Raw genomic sequence first — 19,649 nt, forward strand, 5'->3', positions numbered from 1 at the left:
CCATAATGAACCAATTTGATCACGCATTTCTATAAATTTCTATAAATGTAAAGGGTGATGATACTAGGACAGGAAATAATGAATGCATGTCTCCAAAGCCTAACAACAACCAAACAGTCTAAACTGCGGTGTGTGTATGTCTGTGCACATATGCATGCGTGCAGTGTTGGAGGTATGGATCCTAGGTGTATAGCTGAAACTCTTATCTAAAGTATATATATATCACTTTGGGCTGGAACAGAAACCCAAATGCTGAATGAGAATGAAAGGTCTCTACTCCTTCCTGTCAGGCTGAGCACTGGGAAGAATCCATCCATCAATCCATCCATCACAGGGCAGAGTTCTAGAGGCTTATTAGAAGCACACTGGGTCAGGCCTTGACTGCCACAGGGCAGATTTGCAATCCTGCCCTACTCCCGGCCTAGGTTAGCGAACACCAGCTCAGGTTTCAAGATCCAGCTAGAAGGCCGCATCCTATGAAGTCTTGCTTGATCCCTCCAGTAAAACTGATCACTCCTTTCACGTGTCTTCTACAGAGACCTACTATGGAACTTCATTGCTTTTGGTAGACGCGTCTATTTCCCTCTGTCACAGTATTTTCAAACTTTATTTTCCACAATAGGAAATACGCTTTACATTGAGATTTAGCACACACAAATGCACATGTGTGTGTATAACCGAACCAAAAATTTAATGAGAAATGCATTTACTACATATGTTGCACACTGATATTTTCTCATCTATTCCTCTGGAGAAGGAATAAATCTTATTTTTTCTTTGAATCTCCGGTACCTAGCACAATGCCTGGGACACAGTGGCACCGAATAAATGCTGTTGGATAGTACTTAGAAAACACTGAGTATCAAAAGGTAAATACTATCTGAATGGTTGTCACCTAAGGTGACATGCCAAGGTGCTCTTCGAAATCTACTTTACTCTCTGTTCTGAGAGTGTATAGCACTTGACCTCCTCACAAGACCTATTATGTTGAGTTTTGGCAATCTCTTAAACCGCTCCATAAATTTTCATTAGATTAAGTTATGTCTCAAGCATCAGGGCTGACAGAAGCTGGGTATAATGAATCCTGGAGGATATGCCACCTACCCCTTCATACCCAGGAAGCCAATATGCTCTTTCCCAAAGAAGGGAGATTAGAAAAAACCAGAGACATAGCTTGTCTTTAGCAGGGGGAAAATACACACACACAGATGTGCCAAGGAAGGAGCCAGGCTGTTGGCAAGTCACCTCGGGAGGACTGGTCTTTGCAGAGAAATCAGAATTAGCTCCAGTTATAGGGCTACCTCTGGCACGATCATGTTGCACCCAAAAACACACCACATGCTATTTTAATTATGAAGAAATCTGGAAATCATATTCCAGGTTGTGTCAGCTTTCAGAAAGATCACCTATAAGGTGTTCAAAGCTGATAAATTCTGAAAGATGAAGACTGAAGCAAGGAATGGGGAAAGGAAACAGGAAATTTTACCCTCTGGATCAGATAAGCTTCCCAGTGCTAATATTCTTAAGCCCACAAAACTAGCTGAAACTATGTCTTTCTGCTGCTTTAACCCTGCTCCAAAGTGCAGGGCACAGCTGCTCCACATCTTAGTGATCTATGTGGACTAACTGCATTTTGTTGGCACAGTACACTTTTAAAGGTTATACTTATTGTTACATAAGAGTCTGGGAATTTTAGTTCTCATTTTACTTTTTCTTATAGGTTAGACTTAAATACTACAATTTTGGATTAATTATGAGGAAAGCAAACACAAGCTGAGATCCACTGTATAAGGCTGATTAGTTTTGTAAGTGGTAGTGGGTACAGTTTCCACAGCTGTGCCGAACTTAAACACTCTTCTAAGTGTGTAAAAGTACCTCACTGTCTATTTCATTCATATTTTGTTGGTTTAATGTTTCTGTCCTGTTGTCTGCATGTCTTACGCTCATCTACTTCTGTTAGTCTTCCTGAGTTAATCAATTCTTGATATACAGGAACAGGTATCCAACTGAAATCCAGATTCAAGTGGATGCTAACTAAATGCTATGCAGATGATGTCAAGAACCCATTAGTAGTATTAGGCTCTGCAAGGCAACATGGTGGACCTCTAGGCTGATGGATAGGTCGGCTGTCAGCCTGGTTTTAGCCAGCCTCTGAATTGTGTCTTAAAGGGTGATACCATTACTAGTAGGCATGTGCGTATTATTCATTCCACAAATATGCATGAGTGTTTGCCATGTACCGGGTCCTGGGTGTAGGTACTGGGGATACTACAGAGCAAAGCAGCCTGCCCTCAAGGAACTGAAAGTCCGTGGGGAGGCAATAACTATTCACACAAATAATAATATAACAGAAAAGAGTTATAAGAACTATGGAGAAGAGGTACAGGGCGCTATAAAAGCATAAATGGAGGGATCTGACCTCATTGTTGCCTAGAGTTGCAAAATAGCTTTAAAATGGGACTATTTGATAATAGTGAAGAATTATTACTGTTTTTAGACATGATAATAATATAGTTTTTTGGGTTTTTTTGAGTCCTTATCTTTCAGAGACATATTCTGAAATATTTATGATGAAAAGATAGGACATCTTAGATTAGCTTCAGAACAATCCAGGGGTGGGGACTGAGAGGGCAGCCAGATTTTTCTCCTTGAAGTTGGGGGGGACAGGTCCACAGGGTTCATTATATGTTTCTTTCTACTTTGTTTACATTTGGAAAGATCCATAATAAAAAGTTAAAGAAAAATCCTTAGCAGTATTAAACTGAATACTCACCAAATGGGAGTATTTATTACATAAAAGTGGGAAGCACATTTTCCTCTCTGTGCTTTCCTCCGCCCTGTCTTTCTCAGGGTCTCCGTGTTTTCAGTTCTTCTCCCCCACCCTTGCCCGCCTCCTCTGCCTGTCACCCCCCTTATGGTATTCTCTTTCACCTGGACTTACAGTCTTCTCGGCAGCAATTAGTACAGGTGTAGGGTTTTCTCACTTACTCCCTTCCTGATCTCTTCCCTTTCCTCTCTTACATCCACTAAATTTAGTTGCCTTATTATCACAGACGCTCCTCGACTTCTTTCCCCTCTGGGGCAATGAATAAAACCAGATTCCTTATGTGTGTTATGGAAGTCAGAGAAGGGGTTGTATACTTGTGCCCAAGTACTATGAAAAGGCCTTTCTGCCTCCCCATGAACTACTTGTGTGTCAGAGCACTCGATCCATTTGTCCACTTAGGCAAAAACTGAGACTGGACATTTACTTGTGAAGTTTGCACATGGCAATGATAGGAACTCATTAGTTGGGGGGCGGAAATAACACATATCTATTGTTTGGTTCTTTTCCTAAATGGATACTTCATTGTTTATATGAAATGTAGAGCAATATTTTAATTCTAACAAGACATATCATCATAGCATTCTTCCCATATTTTTTCGAGAAGTTTAAACTGCTCTCATTCCTAACATAGTGATCTGTCCTCATGATCTCTCTGAGAGGAAGGGAGAGGAAAGTCACCTATCTCTAGAAGAGCACATTCAAGCACAGTGAGGATAAATAAATGGTTCAAGGTCTCCAGGGAAGCCAGCAGAAGGGCTGAGGCTAACACTTTTGCCTTATTTACCTGTGGACTACATGAGGGTCCAAAGGCTTGCAGGCTTTCCTGAGGGTGTGGCAGGAGGGACCCACATTTTTGTCCCCATTGTTCTGTACTGTTTACTTGCAGGATGTGTAAGCACGGCACATAATGTAACAGCAGATGTTCTACGTGGGAGGAATTTCATAACACATACACTTGAGCATGTTTTTTTCTAATTGCACCCAGATCCTTTCATTGAGCACAACGATGTAAATCTGCCTCCCAAACCACTACCAAGTCCCTCAATCCTGAAGGAGATATTGCCGGTTCTTTGGTATTTTTCACTTTTAGCCGAAGAACACATGTGGATGTCTAGTGAAAGCATCATGTGAATTCTTTTCATTTTTTAGATGGTTTCAATCAAAGTAGCCCAGAATTGTTCCAGATCATCTGAAAGCCACAGGCTCGTTGGGCCAGATTTCAAGGCCTCCACCCACCAAGAGGGCCTCCTTATTCAATCACTGCCCACCACCCCCAGCTGGTATCCTTTATCCTGGAAAGGCAAGCTGGCTCTCTCCACCATAGACACTATGCTCATCCTACCCTGGTGCCTCTGCTCATTTAGTTTTCCCTTTCTGGAATGGCCAAATCCCGGCTAAGCTCAGGCCCCACCTCACATCAGCCCACTGACCTTGCCCTTCTCTGCACTGCCAAAGGGCAGACTCTGCACTCTGTGATGTCAGCACTCAACAGGAGTGTGTGTGAGGGTGAGAGTGTGTGTGTGTGTGTGCGCTAGTCCTGTCTCCACTTAAGTCTACAAGATTCCTGAGGGCAGGAAGGGACCATCATGTAGAGGTATCTGAATTCCCTATGTGGCTAGGAACAGATGTGGATGGAGTGATTTGTGCTTTAATTTCTCTTAAGAGAAATATCTTCAGGTTTACTTTCTAACGTGCTCAGTTCCTTCTTCTACATAGTCATATGTAATCAATATACTTAAAAGAGCCTGAGTAGAAAGAATGGGGGATTATGTTCACTTGGCTGTCTCCGTTAGGGAGGGAGGTAGCTACAGATTTAGTTTGTGGTCCAAGTTGCTGCATAAGGTGGAGAATCACACAAATCTGGGTCTACTCAGGGTCCACTAGGATATTTCACCACGGCGGCCAACATCACTCTAGAGGCAACGGGGACCACTCACCTCTGCTGAAACGCTTTCTGGCCCATCTCTCTCGCAGCTCTCTTCACCTCCTCAGGAACTGCATCTTTCTCAGCCTCAGAGACCTGGTACACTGTATGGCCTGCATCCAGCCGGTAAGGACCTCCTTTGCCACCTAGACCTGCAGTGTCTCTTCCCCCTGGGAGGAAACCATGAAAATTCAAGTGGTGAGTCTGATCAGGACTACAAAACAAAAGTCAGATCATGAATTTAAGGCAGTCCTGTGAAATATTAATTATACTCAACCAATAATTATTCAAATGATCTTCTTCTGCAAACAAATGGTGTCCCACTGTTTAGGATGCTTTTGCCCTTCCCCATCTAGCCAAATCCTACTTATATTTGGACTGCTAGCAGTCCAAATTTCACGACACCTTATCTGATGACTCTATCTCACAGGGATCAGTACTCCTGTGTTACCCTTTAAAATGTATTTTTCTTGGGGCCAGCCCAGTGGGATAGTGGTTAAGTTTGTGTACTCCGCTTCAGTGACTTGGGGTTTGTGGATTAAGATCCTGGACACAGACCTACACACTGTTCATCATGCCATGCTGTGGAGGCAACTCACATACAAAATAGAGGAAGATTGGCACAGATGTTAGCTCAGGGCCAATCTTCGTCAAGCAAAAAAACCCAAAAACCCCACATATTTTTCTTTTCTCTCCAACTATATGATGGATGGGATCATATTTTATATATCTTTGTACCTCTGCACCTATAAGAGTAGCTTGAACATCATAAATACTTAGCTTGTATTTGTTAATTAAATGAACAATACTCCTCTTCTCTCACGTTACCCTATTTTTCCTTAAAATAAGAGAAAGACAGCTACGCTATAGAAACCATTTCCTCTGTTTTGCAAATGATAAAAATAATGCATAGAGAGGTTAAGCAACCTACTCATGACCTCCTATCAGTGGCTTAGCCAAAGTTAGAAGTCAGTTACTAAACCAACTTTGACTTTTAGCCCAGAGTAATATACAACAGATAAACACTGCCAGCTTCAGAACAGTTTTTCAATATAAACCTAAGTTTACATGCTTGTAAGTGAGCATGATGTAATATTGTATAAACTACTTATGTTGTAAATATAAATTAAGTGCCTAGAAGACCAGGTAGGTGATATTATAAGAAGTAGTGAGGACTTGGCTAACTAGAGAGGACTTGCCTTGTCTAAATACACTCAAATTCAAATTATGTTAAAATATTACAGTGACCCCCAAAATGCATATATTAGCTAGATTTGGCCTCTGGGCTACCAGTTTATTATCCCTGCTGTATACAGATAAAAATACTAGTAATCAGTTTCTTTTGTTCATTCACACATAACTTGAGAACTTAGAAAAGAATCCAATATTAGAGGGGTAGCATAATACTGTATAGTATACAGTAGTATAGCATAGTATAGTTAGTGTAGTATAGTATAGTGTAGTGTAATGTAGTATAGTATACTATAGTGTAGTATAGTATATTCTAGCATTATATAGTAAAGTATTGTATAGTTAAGCCAGATGGCCTGAGTATGAATCCTGGCTCCGATGCACCACTAGTCATGTGTCCTTGAGGGAAGTTCCTTAACTACTCTGGGTCTCAGTCTCCTCATCTGTAAAATGGAGATACTAATATTATTTACTCTATGTGATTGTCATGAGGCTAAAATGCTTAGAACAGTATTTGGCACAAAGTAAGAGCTATACGAGTGATCACTCTTACTATTACTATTTAGACAACTTCCAGTCACATAGAATGAGATCATTTTTAAGTTTCATAAAGTGGAAATTTTGAAAGCTTTTAGGCTTTGGTTAAATTATGTTACATTTTTCTTTTCTCCCTTGGAGCCTTAATTGGTCTAATAAGTTAAAAGTAAGAACTCAGCATGCACTGCTTCCCTTATCAAAGTCCAGGTAGGTCATTTCCTTTTGGGAAATACCATGAGAACAGCCTATTAATTATAGTATGTTTATCCTTTGAATCGAGCACATCTTATTTCATTTTCATTTAGAAATTGGTGTTGGAAAATTCCTTCTTGGATGTGTGTGATTCCTGGCTCTCACTCATGGACAGCCTGTATGCAGAGGGGACCAGTAACTGAACAATGACAATGAGCTGGAGGTGGAAAAGCTGTTTCTGTGACCTGACTCCCTTCCTACAGGAGGTTCCCCGTGGGTATAGGTGGATCATGAATTAGAGCTTAAAACTTCCTAGGCGCTGAGATGACATCATTTTTAGTGAAAGGAGGAAACGACCCACAACCCTTTAGAAGCTGGTGTGAGTGATGGTCAGCATGAGTCACATGGTCCCTCGAGAAAGTCATACTGGGGTGGAGCCAGCACCAGGAGAGAGTTCTTCATGACCTCCACTTCCAAGAGCCTTTAATTTGTACTACTTAAATGGAAATGCTTGCCAGAGGTTCGAGAGTTCAAGGCATAATCTTGAAGCTGACCTTAGACATCCTTCATCAGTTCAGAAGATAAGGGGGGGAATAGGCAAGGGAGGGGCTTTGGTGATGAGAAGGGAATCAAATGACTTGTTAGGTCAGAACTAAGTTCAATGTAGAGAATTCTGAGGGAAAAGAATGACACAAAGAAAAAGAATCTGAAGCAAAGGAGACTTGAAAAATAGAAAAATAAAGGCTAGGGGAAGCAAAAGCAGGGTCTTCAGCCTGGTCGGAGATGTGAAGTAGCAGATTCAAACTGAATAAAAAGCAAAAACCTCCATGCCAGAGTAGTCCACTGCTGGTAAACCTACATCTGGCCAGCTCGTTCCACAATGCATCCCATATGGATTAAATCTTGCTGGCTTGACACTAATTTCCAGATCAAAGGACATTTCTAAAAATACCCTTTCTTTAGAGCTCATGCTTGGTGAATAAACAAAGTAGGCAAGAAGTCCACAGACCTATTTGATAGCACATTGTCCCAGCACAGAAACTCATTTCCTCCAAGGCTGTCAAGGCCAAGAGGCAGAGACCATCCTAAGGGAAAGCGAAGCACGGAGCTCACGCCAGCACTCCTCACGGCTGAGATAAGATCAGACAGTGTGCGCACAGTCTGGCCCTATTCCTGTGGCCCAGCAGATGTGTCTGCTCCAGCTGCCACGGAGGAAAGAGGAAGACAGCAGTCATGGGAACAATGCTCTAGTCAGGCAGCCAAGAGGAAGTAATGGACCACAGCCATCAGTTCAAGCCGCAAACACTCTCTTATCTCAAAATCCTACATCCTCAACATACTCACTTCTGACATGTGGAAGACAAGGACCATTTCTTTTCAAACTCAGCTGGTCAAGAAAGAATTTACTATAGATTTCTGGCATGATCCCAAGGGCACGGAATTTAAAAGAAGGGATTAACACTTTTAATGAATACATTCTTCATGCCAGGTCTTGTGGTCAGGGCTTTGCAAAGATAATCTCATTTAATCCTTACCACAACCTTTGAGGCAGTTAATATTATCCCCCATTTACTGATGAAGCAACTCTGGGATGGTCAGAATGGCCTTAGGTCATAGGGTAGCAAAGTCTCCAAATGCCAGGGACTCCAAATGCCATGGCTTTTCCATGACTCGATGTCATGCTGAGACAGAGGGCAAAAGCATGATCCAGGTGACTAATGGGGGAGGCAGAGAAGGCAAGCTGGTCCCTGACCCTTCTTAGGGGTGGTGTGCTGTCTACATGGGCTTGTGAAGTCTCAGGAAGTCTGACCAGGGGGAATGCCAGTGCAACCAACCTGTTCCGCCAGCCCAAGTATTGCCGCCCACATGTGGCATGTTGTCTGGGTCCTCCTTCCCATGTTTGGGGGAACTCGCGTCTTCACCACTATCTCTGTTGATTGTTATCTAAAAATGAAGAATTGAGACATTATCACTATCCATGACCAACACCAGGAACTGCAGGACAGAAAGAAGAATTCTTTTCCTCTAAGTCCTTAAGATATCTCATAACCCCAGGCCACAGGACATAATAGATGCTGTTAGTGTCTGGCAAAAATTTCATCACATTTTTGGAAGGAGACATTTAATTTTTTAAAAAATTCCTTTAAAAAAAGAAAAAGAGCTGGGCTGGGCTACAGTTTCAGAATTCTCTTGGTGCATAACATGCCTCGGGCACTTACACAGGGAACAAGACCTACCAGAAGCAAGAAAAATGGATCTCACCAGAGACCAACACTCTCCCAATGGTTTTAAAGGGTCACTGCTTGGCTGAGTCATAGCTGATATATATTTACCTATTTAGTTTCCAAAGAAATCCCATTCCTCTGAGAAATGTCGTTTTATATAAAATACATGGAAAAGAAAAACAGAAAATGTATCTACATGTGCCTTAGTGAAATATTAAGTGTTGTTATATGCACAGACACTAGAAACTGCTTATTTATTTTCTGGAGACACTCTAATTTTATTATGGTATTTTGTAGCTTTCCTAACTCATCTTTATTTTAAAACCGGATTGACCATTCCTGCAGTTTGAACAGAATAAGCGGTACTTTGGCCTTCCTCTGTGAGAGCCAGTGGCTCATTGGTTCCTAATTTCATTCAGCACAGATTCACGAAAAGGACTGATAACCACACAGGATTTCCAACGCTAGTCATCAGTTCAGTGACTCAAAGTAGTCATGTTTCATGTACCCTCTGAGCCTGTTCTCAAACGTAATGATTTTCAGGGTAGACGAGATCTGATATCCATTTATTTGTTTAAATAAGACTTACAGAAAATGTACTGACAGGACATCATGCGAAATACCACGGGGCCTACAAAAGCCATGGAGGATTGGTCACTGCTCTCCAATTGCTTACATTAGAGCAGGGGAACTTGCCAGTGGACCTGAAGCATGATGCCAGACCAGCCTTTAGAGCTCACCCATTCCTTGTTAGCACATAGACTTTTCATTCTAGATGGCAGGGTTAATGAAGGAAGGTAGGTAACTTAAGGTCTTTGCAAATAAAATGGCTATTAAGAATGAATTCAACATAACTTCCGTTGTCTTATGTCCAGACTAGTTCATTTCAAATGTTATGACATTGTAAAGAGATTTTCATTAACTGGACCTTTCTGCCAATAGCTTTGGCAGCATCAACAGAGTTTTTATCATCACTTCAGCATACTTTAAGAAAATTTAGCAGCCAGGACATGATAATTGATATGAATTCTACACACACAATCATGCTCTAAAAACAGGTGAAAATAATTTTTTTCTCCTTTTTAAAATTAAACTATGCAGAATAGCTAGCAACATTTGGAGAACAAATGAACATTTAAAATACTTTCCCCAAAACTTGCCACCGCTTTCCAACTTGTCCAGAGGTAATATAAGAGATATGCAGTAAATTAAACTATGCATACTGACTACAAGAATTCTAGACCAGGACTAATACAATTTTCTGTGTTGATGGAAATGTTTACAACTGTGGTGTCTAATACGGTAGCCATTACCCCAAGGTGGTTATTGAGTTATCGAGGACTTGAATTTTTAATTTTATTTAATTGACTAAAGTTTAAATTTAAATAGCCACATGTGGCTACTGGTTATCTCATTGGATAGCACAGCACAAGGACAACCTTGCCTCAGCCTGAGAGATACTGTTTGGAGAGCTTTGTAGCATCCTGCAGGTGTTCTCCAGGAGAAAGGAGAAAAACAAGGAACATTTCAAAATTGGGATGGGGTTTTACTCTGTTGTTAATTTAAGAAACCTATATAAAAGTTATGACTACAGTCTGATTTTTTAAACAAACACAATGGAACTTACATATGGAGATACATTTATTATAATATGAAGATAAGCTTATTTTTTACACACAGTTATATTTATGACAATAATCCTGTCACTACTCAAAACGTTTCTGGACTCCTTCTGGAATGATCTGCAGAATCCATGGCAGATTCTTTTCTAATATCTTTAATAGTAGGAATTATGTGTTCTTTAAAGATAGATTTCATTTTTAAATAACATCCAATGGATACTTGGAGTTGATTTCTGGTATAAACTATTTGCTAACTTGCTACGTACCCTTTGCCAAAACAATTAACTTCTCTGGGCCTCCATTTTCTCATTAGAAACTAAAGGAGTTAGACTAAATGATTTCTACCATTCCACCTGGCGTTGACATGCTCTGACTGATTCGATGATTCCAAGTCTGGCAAATAAGGCGATCAAGCTGGGTTTTTATTCAAAACCAGGTACAATTATACAATAATGAGACTAGTTTGCTTGTAAGAGTTGTGACTCTTCCACAGGCCAATTCTAAAAGATGAAGTTCCTACAATGTCTGAGCAATGACAGCATTAGTGGAATTAGGTAACTTAAGGTCTTTGCAAAGATCGTTCCTCACTTTGGGGTAGGTCTGTGTGTATATTCAGGTACATTACTTAAAGATAAATAAAAGGACTTCAGAAGAGGTATAGAAAGAAAATTCCTATGTGTCTAGTAAGCTTATTTTCATCAAAAATTAGTTATCTCCTTTAGACGTTTCATACATTCGGCTGTAAAAGTATAGCCTTGTAAGAAAGAGTATAAAAATGATGGCACAAGGCAAAAGAAAAAAACCCTCAAGTTGCCCCCTCAGTTACCTCCAAAATCATGCTCTTAAAGTTGCAAAGACACCAATAATGGGCCATCAGGAAAGCAGAAAATTGGCTATGAAATTTCTGGGCAGAAAGGAAGTGGCAACAGTGTTCTTTGCCACCTGTGTGTCTTGCCAGGCCATCTGCTGGGAAATGACATTACTTACACTGCCAACAACAAGGCAGCCCCACACCAACCCCAAATGGGAGTCTAGAGATGTTTCCAAATTGACAAATTCTTGACAAAAACAATCATCTGCCCAAACCTGATTTATTTCAGAAAAACATATACCATAAAATACCAGGGATATTTACTTAAAAGCAAGGCATTTGGGAAGTTTACCTAATTTTGAGTCATTTTATGAATGCTATTATACTCACAGGAATGTATTTCTCTAGGTGAGGGGGGGAGGAGTACCTCTGCCAAGGGGTTTTCAAAGCCATTTTAGGACATCTCGTACATGAATTGACAATGATTCATAAAAGGTACAAAGCAGGAAGCCTAGAACAGTCTAGCCCAGGACAGAAACTGGAACAGATAGTAGGGAAGGCCTATTATTTGAGGAAACTTGTTTCCTGGGGACAGACGTGTGCTATACAGCCACTGCTCATTCAGAAAGTTGACAAACTGCTGAATGTTTTGAAGAATGTGTTAAGAACTTGGAATGCATTTCCTTTGAGGGTTGGTTTCATCTAGAAAGAGCTCAAGCAAGTCTTTCCAATTACTGAAATAGACACTATTGTATTCACTTAAATGGATCAAAATTTTCCCCAAACTACAAAATATTGTGGACCCTTACAACTTTTGACACAAATTGATGCACACGCTGACACCTTTGAGGTGTTTCTCATAGCTGACACAATCTACTTCCATTTAGGTTAGTGTGCTATAATCCTAAGAATTGTTATCCACTTCCATATGAATTAAAATGGAAAAAACATGGATCTTGTAAATTATAACTCATAAAAATGTTCCAGAGTGAAACAACGCAAAGCCAGAGCAGGGGAGGGACATAGCTCACTGAAGCCCTATAATTCTGGGCAAGGCCCATGTATTTCAGGCTCCTCCTCAAGTTCATTATTTTTAAAAAACCATCAGTAAAGTGATATAAATAGCCAGAATATAATCCTGGAGAAAAGTTAGCTCTTGGAGGTATGACTGGGCAGAGCTGATCCCCATTTTCCAGCTGGAGACTAGGTGTGGCACAGTAGACATTTCTAGTCGCCTACCCAACACACTCTCTCTTTCTTCTTTTTAAACAGAAGTCAGATGAATCATGGTTGGCAGGAATTAAGCACAGCAATCCCATTCTCCTTTGCTAGTGATTGGTCTAGGGGAAGGCATGTGACCTAAGATGTAGGAGAAAGTGTGTCAGGAGGTTTCTGGGAAAGGTTTTTCTCCTAGGTGAAAGAAGAGCTGTCTCATTGCCCTGGACGCACCGCCTTCCTCTTCCCTCCAACACACATGCACTTGCTGCCTTGGGACACAGAGTGAGGATGTGATGCATAGAGCTTTAGCCTCCATCTGGTGACCATGCGGCAACAAGAAGGTGGCAGAGGGAAGGAGGGAGGAACCTACGTCTCTGATGGCACGGGTGAGCTGCTGAACCAGCCCTGGAGTCACTTACCTCTGACCTTCTACATAAGCAAATAATAAATGTCCTTTAGTTTAAGCTACTGTTAGTTGGATTTTCTGCTACTTGGAGTCAATTGCATGCAAACTAATTGATTCATGTATTGAAGGGTGAATGAGAGGCAGCAGGGCAGAAGCTATTGTCTTGACCTTTTGGAGGATATCTTACTTCTAACATGAAGACGTGCTTTGAATTTTCTGACATCAAAAATTGCCATAATAATATCAGCATAGAAATCCTACTTATTACAGTTGCCTACGATTTTCTTGATTGATTAACAGGCAATTGAATGCATTTCTTCATTCATTCTCTTATTCAAACATTTCTGTGTATGTTTATTGTACATCTACTATTCACTGGGATATGGAGATACATGAAATACGATCTTTGCTTCTAGGAGGATATTGTATAAAGGGGAATAAAGTCACAGCACAGGGTGATACAGGCCATAAAAAGGTACTGAACACATCTGCCTGAAACATATTATTGTCTGGGGTTATTCTTACCCACAAGTTAGAAATTTCTTTCATAGATAGAATAAGACTCACATTAATATGTCCCTAGGAATGATAGTCTTTCATATAAAGACAGGTAGTTTAAAAAAAAGCTGATCCTCACTGAGTTATCATAACTAACATGTAGCTTCTACAATGATAATGCGTGACAAAAATATCTTTGTCCATAGGTAGCTTCTGCGTGTTCCAACTTCAGTCTCTAGCAAAGCCATCAGGTATGCAATTTATCTTCAGCTCTTCCCTGGCTGGTGGCAACATTTGCATTTAAATACTCAATGACCTCCTGCCATCTTTAATCCCTCCTCACTCACAAAACACAGGGAAGGATTTGATTTTTGATCACTGGTATTAAACAACTGTACTGTAGCTGATACTCATTCGCACTAAATAATTAACCCCAAAGGTCACTCACATTGCAACTGCTTTTATCACTAATTGAGAAATTAAGTCTTTCCTTTGAAAGTCTAGGAATCCGCAAGCATGCAGAGGCAGGGGTAGGGAGTGGGCAGGGGGCATACTAGGCTTATTCCCTGGCCCTGAAGACAAATGCCAATTGGGCTATTGCAACATTACAGGTAAGAAGCAGAATAGGTGGTCTGTGGTCTGCACTGGAGCAGCTCTGCTCTGATGGAGCAGGGAGTGTCTTCTGGCATAGAAAAGGTTCCTGTCCTTTCTCACGGGCTTCTTCAAGTCAAGCAGCAGCCTCTCCCTACTGACTTTGAGCTGGGCCGCTTTGCCCACCTCCCCAAACTCAACCCAACTCTGTATCTTACCCTCTTCTTTCTGCTTGAACACTCCTAGAGACTTACGCATATTTTGCTTTCTGGCACAAGTGATGTGCTTGGTAAATATTTTAAAATATTTGAAACTGTAACCCCAAACATCCCCCTTCCTCTATCTGATGTGATGTTCTGAAATACATCTCTTTATGCATCCTATGTTATTTTTCTATTTGACTTTATAGTTTCTGACAAAGAACTTTCTCACTGGAATGACCCTCTTCACTAAGTCCATTACTATGCAACAAAAACACCCAGTCCAATCAAATGAACGAAACTTTATAGATTTCACAGACTTAGACTAAAAGGAGGGTAAAATATCACTTTATGAATATTTTAGTTTCCCTTTTATTATCTGACAGTAGTACTTGGCACAGTTGCTTATACATACATCCTTGAACATAATAGATGCTTAATAAATATGTATTAAATGCATGTGTGGGAGGCTGCCCACAGACGGAATATGAGTTTGCTCTTCTGTATACAATCCTCTCCACAAGAAGCTGGCAGCTGGCTGTGTGCTGGGATTCTTCCTCGCTGTCTCCTGCCAGCCCATAATTGGCAAACAGCACAGCGGGGCCCAGCCACTGGTCAGTAAAGAGCCATCTCCTAACAGAGGCAGGAAACACATGGCTCCGTTGGCTCTGGGTTGTTCTTAAATCCTGATCCTGCACCTCCCTCAGCTTGACTTTGATCCCTACCAAGGCCTCAGCTCAGTTTCTGGCTGGACCCCTTGCTGGGCCTGAGATGACTCCATGCCATGGCCTCCGAGTCTGTGGATAGTGGCCTCTCTCCTTGCTCTCTGGCTCAGACAGAGCTGTTTGAATGGCCGTCCAAAATAAAATTATGAGGTTGCAGAATTCATCCAAAGCAACCTCTCACTTACTATAGAGTACTTTATTCATCTCTTTCTTCTATTTAAATTCAAACAGGAACAAAAGACGAAGAATACTTTTGGAAAATCTGAGAATATGGAGCGTAGATGATGAAATCAAGAAGATATTTCATGGGTTAAGATGCTCTAATTACAAACAAATCTTTAAGGGAAACCAAATGTTGTTATCCTTGTGTGTAGGTGAGTGTCAAAAACACATGTTAAAAAAACCACAAATTATTGGCATGGCAACAGTTTACTGGCACAGAAATGCACCCCTCCTGCTGCCACTTGACAGGAGCACATTCAGTATTCTAAGTATTCTCACAAAAACAACTGCTAATTAAATTCAGAGACAGCGGAGGTGGGGCAAACTGTCAGGTCTTAAGTATTCTTACTCTCTCTATTTTTGCCTCCTTTATTTTTAAAAGCCTTCAAAGATTAACATCCAACACTAGGGTGAATTCAGCAGGCCATCAGATCTCCATGGCCAAGGAAAATGTTAGCAATGCAAGGGCACTTCAGCTACAGCAAATAGTGCGCAGATGCGTTGCTTTTGTTGTATGCAAGGTGGCCATAGGCAGAGACAATCTCTTGCCATGTACTTGTATCATTATTGAAGCCAAATGACCTCTGATGGCATTTCCTGGCCAGGTGATTTCAGTCTCATGCTGAAATCTGTGCTCTGTCCAAAACACAAAACTTATCTTGTAATTTTTAAAGCCATTGTGCTTTCCACGTCAATAAAATGCTCTAGGCTGTTAAGTGTAGCTAGGAAAAGGCAGGGGGAGTAGAAAAGCCACTCCTACCAGTAGTGGAAGCAAAAGGGGGTTTTAAATATGACCCAGGTTCTAAAAATTCCTGGAAGCACTGGCTACAACTACATGCAAATGGATTTAGCATGGAGAATTCTTTTGAAAATAGGAACGTAACTGAGTCAGTGCTGGACAGGTGATCACGGCACACTCCCTGTTGACAGGTATTTCCAGCATCAAACATTGGCAACTGGTTTTCCATTTTCTTTGTTTCTGTTAAAGTCACATTATGCCACTAGCCCTCATTTCCTCCAGCTATCCTTCAGATAATTGTTGCTTCGCCATCTCAGGCTATAGTAATGTTTACGAAGCCACTGCCTACTGATGTTTACGCTGAGTTTCCTCAACCATTTCTTCGAGGCACACAGAGTTCTCATAAAACCTGTGTTTTAACATCCAGCAATATATTCTTCCTTTGCTTCCCACAGGCCCAGCACTCTCACAGACTTTTTGACAGCCACTACAGGCCAAAACTACTAATCAGGATATAAAATAATAGCATAAGGAGAGGCCACAGAGAAATAAACTATAGGCACTGTGCGCACACAGAACTTAGGATAGTGTGGTATGTTGCTCATTAGCTGAGAGCATTTATGGTATGTGCTCTAAGGCTCACTGCATGAGGGAACCTTCCAGGCTGCTGCACTAGCTCAAATGGGCTAAGAGTATAAAACACTATTTGGAGCATGGGAAAAACACTTATATTAAGTAACTGTAATGTGTACACTTTTATTATCATACAGCCATATATATATATATATATATTTTTTTTTGTTTTTATTTTTGAGGAAGATTAGCCCTGAGCTAACATCTGCTGCCAATCCTCCTCTTTTTGCTGAGGAAGACTGGCCTTGAGGTAACATCCATGCTCATCTTCCTCTACTTTATATGTGGGATGGCTTGACAAACAGTGTGCAGGTCCACACTCGGGATCCGAACCAGCAAACCCCAGGCTGCCGAAGCGGAACGTGCGAACTTAATTGCTGTGCCACGGGGTCAGCCCCTTATTATCATACATTCATATATTTTTAAAAGAAAATATTTCAGTGATAAACAGAATTACAGTAAGTTGGTGCTATGGGGTGTGTGGGAATATGTGGCTAGGTATTAAACTGGCATTGATTCTAGGCTGTGAACATCCAAAGGGCAGGACTGGGTCTTATTCTTTGTATCATCTTTAGCACCTGGCACAGTCTTCACATATTGCAACAGCTCAGTACACGTCCGGTGAATAAGCAAATGGCTGCATTACTGGTACTGCCTCTGTGGCCATTTCAAAGCTGCAGAATGGCTCCAGTGGTGTACACGCTAACAAGAACACAGACAGGCCTGGTAACTGCTCTCTTGGAACTTAAGGAGGCAAGTTGGAAAGCAGGAGCTTTGGGGCAGGAGGAAGGAATACTATTGGATCTTGCTTTGTGAAACATTCCTTCAATTTTAGGTTGTGAAGGCTCTTACTATGTGTGCAACAGGTTGAGAATACTAAATACCAAAGTGTACAGCTTTACAATGAAATTTAGGGCAGTTAATATGATACAAATTTATGTTATGTATCATTGATGCTGAGCTACACGGTAATTAGCTACAAACAATTTCTATAATAACAGTAAATTAGGGATTTATATAATCAAACATAAACCAGTCTGTCATCTTCCCCTTTGTGTTAATTCTCCAGTTTCTTTAACAGCGTGAATCTGCCAGTTTCTCACTTACACCCTGAAACTCACACTCCTTAAAGGACAAAAGCCCTGGATGTCATCCCAACAAGGGTCCCCTGCGTTTGCCTCCCGTGGTTCCCCTCCTCTCCCTATACCCCAGCCCGCTCATCTCCCTCTGCGCCCTGCTGTGAGAATGGCTTCAGCAGTGCCAGTCTTCGGTGGCCTAGAAGGTCCAGGGCAGGAGGCAGCACAAACTTTGGGACATGAAGCTGTGCATGTTTGGCTATGAGTGCCATCACATGGTCACTAGGTAATGAAGGGGATCATACAGAGGGGAAAGGAGAGAACGCAACGTATCAAGAGAACACAACGTAAAGACCCTGGGGCCTTGGGGCTGAACTGGGGTGAGTGGGTGGCAGCCAGAACTTCCTCTGAGTCCTCCCAGTGCCTGAACTGTCTTCTATTGTGTTATTATAATTCTTTATGACACTTAGGAATTTTTTCATGTCTGCTTCCTTGCACTGACATCATTGTAGCCCAGTTCCTAACACAGGGTAGTATTCTAGTTGTGCAGCCATGTGAGGTAGCTTAACAGAAGCCTGGTTTTAAGAAACACATTTTATGCTTCGCTTTTGACTTATTTTGACATGTCTTAATGTTATTTTTGGGGACGAGTAAGTTTCATGTAGACAGAGAATGAGGTTAGGCATCTGTAAGAGAGATTTTAACAAAGGAAAGTCCCTTATGAATTGAATAGTGATTGAGAGGATGGGAGTATACAGCAGAGAGAGTACTGGGCTGAAAGTTGAAACCTGAATTTCAGCTCAGTGTGGCCCCTAAATTTCTGTGTGACTCTGAGCAAGTCATTTAACCTTTCTGGGTCTTAGTCTTCTCATCTTCAAAATGAAAAACCAGACTAAATTTCTTCCAGCTCTAAGCCTTTACTGGGACCTTTATCTACATTTATTCAGTTCTAGTTTGCAAGAAACATGAACTGCCACCAGGGATCAATTTGAGTAAAACAAAAGTTAAATGTAAAGAATATTCTGATATAATCATGTAGAAGTCTGGCTCTTCAAGCCAGACTCTTTAAAATCTTGAAGATTTTAAAACTAAAAACATAAGTTTTTTGAGAGGCAGCTTGATGTCATGGAAAAATCATTTCACTGGGAATTAGAAGACTGGCTTTTCATCCTGGTTCTAGGAATTACCTAGATGGTTTTGGCCAAAGTTACTTATTTTCTCTTAGCTTTCTTCACCCAGAAATTGAGGGACATGACTGGTTAAAATGCAATTCAAGTACACTACACGGTTTTTCTGGCAACGTTTCACATAGTTATTATAACAGGAAACCTGAACACTGGTCTAACCAAAATTCAGTACAAATTGACTGAGGGGAAGTATGTGTCATACATTAGGGATGGGGGAGTGAAAGAGAGCTAAAACCTGAACTTCCATGCTTGAAGTCAAAAGATAATGCTAAAAATGGAAGAATCAAGAAGAAACGTAAGTGTGCTATTTGGAGTGTATGGGGGCAAAAAACAAATCAGCAAAAAGAGTTGAAAGTGTTTGCCTCTGAGCTATTTTTCATGACAAGTCTTATAAATTTAATTTTTAAAATATGAACATATATAACTTAGATGAACCTTCAAGTGCCTCTCTTTCGTCCTTTCCTGTCAGACGGCTTCCTTGCCTGGAAGACTTTTTTTTTTTTTTTTTTTTTTTGAGGAAGATTAGTCCTGAGCTAACTGCTGCCAATCCTCCTCTTTTCACTGAGGAAGACTGGCCCTGAGCTAACATCCATGCCCATCTTCCTCTACTTTATATGTGGGATGCCTACAGCATGGTTTGCCAAGTGGTGCCATGTCCGTACCTGGGATCCGAACCGGCAAACCCCAGGCCACCAAAGCGGAACGTGCACACTTAACCGCTGTGCCACTGGGCCGGCCCCCTGGAGGAGTTTTTAATACACGCCAGCTATGTCCAGGCCTCTGCTAGAAGCTAAGGATACAAAGATACAAGAGACCCAGTTCTGT

The 19,649-nt window shown here is 41.1% G+C and overlaps 1 protein-coding gene across 2 annotated transcripts in view; it reads right to left on the minus strand.

The window, feature by feature from the left end:
* The window catches only part of VWA8 (von Willebrand factor A domain containing 8), a 357,132-nt gene that overhangs the window by 39,319 nt on the left and 298,164 nt on the right, over positions 1-19,649 (minus strand). For both annotated transcript variants that reach the window (XM_046664107.1, XM_046664108.1), the window contains 2 exons: positions 8,507-8,615; positions 4,765-4,921 (listed from right to left, as the gene is read on the minus strand). In XM_046664107.1, coding sequence (XP_046520063.1) covers positions 4,765-4,921; positions 8,507-8,615 — 266 coding nt within the window. The remainder of the gene's footprint in view (positions 1-4,764; positions 4,922-8,506; positions 8,616-19,649) is intronic.

This window comes from Equus quagga, chromosome 6, assembly GCF_021613505.1.
Source record: "Equus quagga isolate Etosha38 chromosome 6, UCLA_HA_Equagga_1.0, whole genome shotgun sequence".
Taxonomy (NCBI): Eukaryota; Metazoa; Chordata; class Mammalia; order Perissodactyla; family Equidae; genus Equus; species Equus quagga.